The sequence below is a fragment of the Pseudorasbora parva genome, chromosome 18 (genome assembly GCF_024679245.1).
Source record: "Pseudorasbora parva isolate DD20220531a chromosome 18, ASM2467924v1, whole genome shotgun sequence".
Lineage (NCBI taxonomy): Eukaryota > Metazoa > Chordata > Actinopteri > Cypriniformes > Gobionidae > Pseudorasbora > Pseudorasbora parva.
This window is the reverse complement of record NC_090189.1, coordinates 7,759,638-7,764,438: the sequence shown is the minus strand read 5'-3', so window position 1 is coordinate 7,764,438 and position 4,801 is coordinate 7,759,638. Positions and strand designations below refer to the sequence as shown.

The following is a 4,801-nucleotide window of genomic DNA, read 5'->3' as shown; positions in this document are numbered from 1 at the left end:
GAAAGGCCTCGGACTAAATCTAAAATATCTTAAACTGTGTTCTGAGGATGAAGAATAATTACTGTGTTCATTAATGAAAGAAATTTCATTTTTGGTTGAACTAACCCGTTAAGAGTTTAGAAAATTTGTTAAAAGTTTTAAAAATATTGTCATAGCAATCAAAAAAAAAAAACTAAACTCAAAAGATGCTTCTGATAACATGAACTAACAATGAGCAGCTAGAATGTAATTAATACTTTAAAAATGTATTTCTCATTAATGTTAGTTAATGCATTACATAATGTTAACTATAGGACCTATGTTTCCATTCCTTCTGATTTATTTTTAATATTATCACATTATTATCGGATCATTACTTATCAGATTTTCACTGTGTTTGTCGTCACTGAGTGAACAAAAAAAAATGTTAATCTTGCAAGTCTTTCTTGACAAATATCTTTTTAAAGACAGATGTAAATGTGAGCAGTTGTGGATTATAGTCATGTTGTTTCTGAGCATTTTAAACATTTGATTGGTTAATCCATAGTCGAACAGCCAAAGGCATACATTTTCATTATTTGTGGAGATGTTGGGATTGTGGAAACCAATTTCTCATAATCTTATCTCAAAGTATCTCATTTTCTGTGTATTAAAGAAATGTTTGTGTTTTGATTCTTCTAATTATTTGGCTATAACAATATAACATTTTCTCATAATGATGAAGCAGTAGCCTATATTTGCTTGAAATTTGTTTATTATTTTTTTTATTGAGATTCCTCAATTATTAATGCCAAAGAACAGCAGAGCAACAAACAAGCTTTATTCAGTGAAGTGTAGCGACGCCTCAGATTGCGTCTCTCATTCGCTGGTTTTTGCTGTAGAATCTGAAGTGCAGAGTCTGGACTCACTGAAACAGGAAGTAGAAGAGCAGAGGAGAGAAGAGCAGGAGGAAGCTTCCCTTATACACTCCATCTAAACAAGACAATAAAGAACATTAGTATTCATAAATACTATAACACCATATCTGTTATGTGGAGTGTGTAGATGTCAAGACGAAGGAGGATTCAAGACTTCCAAAACACAAACGATCTTTATTTACAAAATACAAACTGGATCTCCAAGAAACATCTAACACTTCACCAAATCTTAGGAAACATCGATTAACATTAAAGGTGGTAACATCGAGACCGGACAAAGACTAGGAACTTAAATACTGACACTGATGACAGACTATCGAGGGGGAACAGGTGACACAGATGACGAGACAACTCACAAAACTTAATACACGCTGGGACTGACTGGCAGGAAAACTAGAACAAAGGAACATGGAAGAACATGAGGAAAACACAGGAGACGAAGACTGGACATGTGACAATCTACTAATAATTATAATAATAGTGATTAATAAAAGTTGATTCATTGTTGATTAATTTCATCAGTTTTTTTAAAAATTCTCTAAAAGCACTGGACTAATTACAAAAACACCCTATTCACTCTTTTCTATCTTTATGCTATTTTAGAAAAAAATAATTTGATAGTGTAACTTGTTTTTGAATTATTGTAATAGTCTTGGTGAGAAAAGACAACTGTAAGTACATATTAATGTAAATGAGCACATGGTCAACTAAAGGCCAATACCTGCTGCATTACAAAGGTCAGTGCTACAGCAGCGGAGAGTTGATGTCACTTCATTTAGCTTAAAGCTCCCTGGTTCACATTTAGTTGCACACCCTTTACGGCCGGTCCCCCTTTTTTCTGAAAAAAAAGACACATTTCTTACAGCTAAAGAAACAATTACAGAAATCATGTTCATCTTGCAATAGACAAATAATTGCAATTATGTAATGAGATTAACATATGTAATTCTATTTCTTATCACATTAAACAGTAAATTTCCACTTCGTACTGGACTTACCATCTAAAGCATCTGAGCTATAACATTTAGATTCTCCATCTTTACAGGTTGTTTCACAATTTGAATCAGAAGGACTGCACGAGTAACACTTGAGAGAATATCCTTAAAGACAGAGAGAGACATTGAGTTACCGCTCTACAGTATGTGTACCAATACACTCAATACTTGCTGTTTTTGTACCTCCAGTGAGAAAAACGAACAGAAGAACAAAAGACACTCGCAGATCCATCATGTGTCAGGAACAGAATGAAATAATTTTGTTTCCAGGCATCCTTTTATCTCTGTTCAGAAAGGGGTGGGTTTAATGAAGAACCTGTGAAGATCTACACAAACTTGACAAACTCAAACAGCCACGGTACATGTTTCTCCTCCAGAATAACTAATGATCAGCTTTAACCCCTTAACTGCCCCCCCCTTAACTGTCTTTGATTTAAAGCAGACACTCTGCTTTAAATCATAGCAGATTATTGCTGAAGTGAAAGCATTTCAAAATATGAAAGAATGAAAAAGTTATGGAAGTTAAAATTTACAGAAAATGAAAAATACAGCACTAATTATTTTTTATAAACATAAAATATATATTTTACAAAAACTGTTTTACTCTAAAATTACTATAAAACCAAAGCCATATGTCTAACCAATTTGTGTTCCAAATTTGAAGTTGATATCACAAAAATTGAAGTTCCCATGAGAATTTCTTTAGGCGCTAAACAAAAAAATAGCCACCGGGTGTCATTCAATTTCCATTGATTGTTTTTTTGATGCATTTTACTGTAAATTTTTGTCCAAATATAAATTCCATCATAAAACAGAAACCAAATATGGAACTTTGAGACTCAGACCTTTCCAATGATATGTGTTTTGTCAAGATTAGAAAAGATTTTGATTATAAAGTAGTTAAAATACATTTCGTACTGTGACACATGACACCACCGACTAGGGGAGGAGTCCGCCAGAAGAATTTAGAGTACCGTTTCCATTGTAACGCGATGTCTCATTTCAAAACGGTTTTCACAGGATAAAATTTGAGTCCGTACGCTTTCGAATGATACCTAATTTCTGATAATTACTAAAAAATGTGATATGAAAAAAAAGGCGATTGAAAAAAGAGTGCCAGTGCCTTAACGGTGACAGTTAAGGGGTTAAATGATGGATTGTAATAATTTATGTTAATGATTTTAAATGAAAAGCTCAAGACAAAAGTTGCATACACAGACGCATTGGGTATTGCAACGTTATCATCATGATGAAATTTTATTGGTTTATGATTTTGCCATTATGACACGCTGGAGTGTGATTCTCAATGTAATCAGCGAGCATAATTTTATTTACATTTATTTTATTTACGCTATTTAGACACGTTTTAACATGTAGCCTAACCCAGGGGTTTTCAAACTGGGGTCCTCCAGAAGGTTCTAAGGGGTCCCCAGAGAATAAAAAGACAAAGCAAAAATGCAAAAGTTTCATTTCTAAATGTTTCTCTGCTTACTTGCCATACATACTTTCCATATTTGTATATGTCTGCTTTGTATCTTTTGATTGAGTTATTCTCACTATACTCCTCTTTATCTCACTCACTAGGAATGTAAGGTAGTGTTCTTAACGCAGTACATAAGCTTACATACATTTATTGTGAAAGTTGCTTATTCAAATTATTTAATTGAAAATGTTCATCAGGTTTATACGTCCAATCTTAAGCAGAGCCAATTTAAGTTTGGAAACAATATGTTGTATTTATAATGTCACACTTACTATTTATCTAACAGTTTAAATGTTTTTTCATACATAAATATATATAGATGGATTTAAGGAAGGGGGTCCCTCATAAAAGGTTCATCATATTTGGGGGTCCTCGGCATAATAAAGTTTGAAAACCCCTGGCCTAACCAAACCCAACCCCACCCCATCCCATCCCTAAACCTACCCATTTGTGTGAACATGTGAACACAATTTATTCAAAAAGTACAAACAACCAAAGTTGCCGAGGCCAAACAATTGATTTGTGTAAAGGAAATCACCAAAAGCGTTCGTCTCCATCCGCCGAAGATCGTGCACATCAAATTTCAAATATTTCCGGCAGTTGTCAGATTTCATAGTGAAATTGCATTGGCTCTCGTATGTCTCATGACCAACTGCGTCATTACGTCAGCTTTCATTCTAAAATGTCATTGGCTCTTGTGTGTCTTGTGACCAATTGCGTCATGCTCAGGAGTCGTGTGTATTTTTTGAATGAGATATGACTGTGTACATTCACGGAGCAGCGGGATCATCATTTCAGCGATTAAGACATAGACCGTAAAAAAATATGGACGACGCAACTTCATCCGTTCTGGCCAGAGTTGAAGCTTTCAGACGCTCCGCACGGCGCTGACATCTTGGGACCGGAGTCTGTGCATAGAGAGCAGGAAGTAGGAAGTCGCGATATTAAAAGCCCGCCCGCACTCTTACAGATGCAGAACAATTAATTATGTTGGTGTGAAATAAACAGTTATGGAAATGTAGAAATTAAAGCTAAAGATCTAATCTGCTCCCAAAAATACCGGAAAAAGTCCGTTAGTGCCTCAGTCACAACTTCACTCGGAGAAGATGTCGATCTCAGCTGTCAATCATGGCGTCACACACCCGTTTTTATAGCATCAAATAACTAACTATCTAACTAACAAACAAAAATCTAACTAACTAAAACTAAACATATTAAAAAAATGAACACATGAACAAATGAAATCATCGTGATGATAACTGCCTACAATGACAGAAACTAACTTTGGGGAAAAATATTTGAAGTGTAATTTGATTGTTTAGTTTGCCTCGCGTCCATTAGAAAACACAGAGGGGCGGCTATACTGGGACCGGTCACCAGGGGGCGATCGAGGCGCGGAGGCTTCAGTTTCTGAGAGGGGTGCTGCA

General features: G+C 35.1%; 1 protein-coding gene across 1 annotated transcript; it reads right to left on the bottom strand.

Moving 5' to 3' along the window:
- Nucleotides 1–725: 725 nt before the first annotated feature.
- Nucleotides 726–2,160, bottom strand: LOC137047070 (weak neurotoxin OH-72-like). The gene is made up of 4 exons (XM_067424612.1): nt 2,075–2,160; nt 1,895–1,996; nt 1,618–1,734; nt 726–951 (listed from the first exon to the last, which is right to left on the bottom strand). The coding sequence occupies exons 1-4, from the start codon at nt 2,124–2,126 to the stop codon at nt 884–886; spliced, it is 339 nt and encodes a 112-aa protein (XP_067280713.1). The 5' UTR covers nt 2,127–2,160; the 3' UTR covers nt 726–883.
- Nucleotides 2,161–4,801: the final 2,641 nt, after the last annotated feature.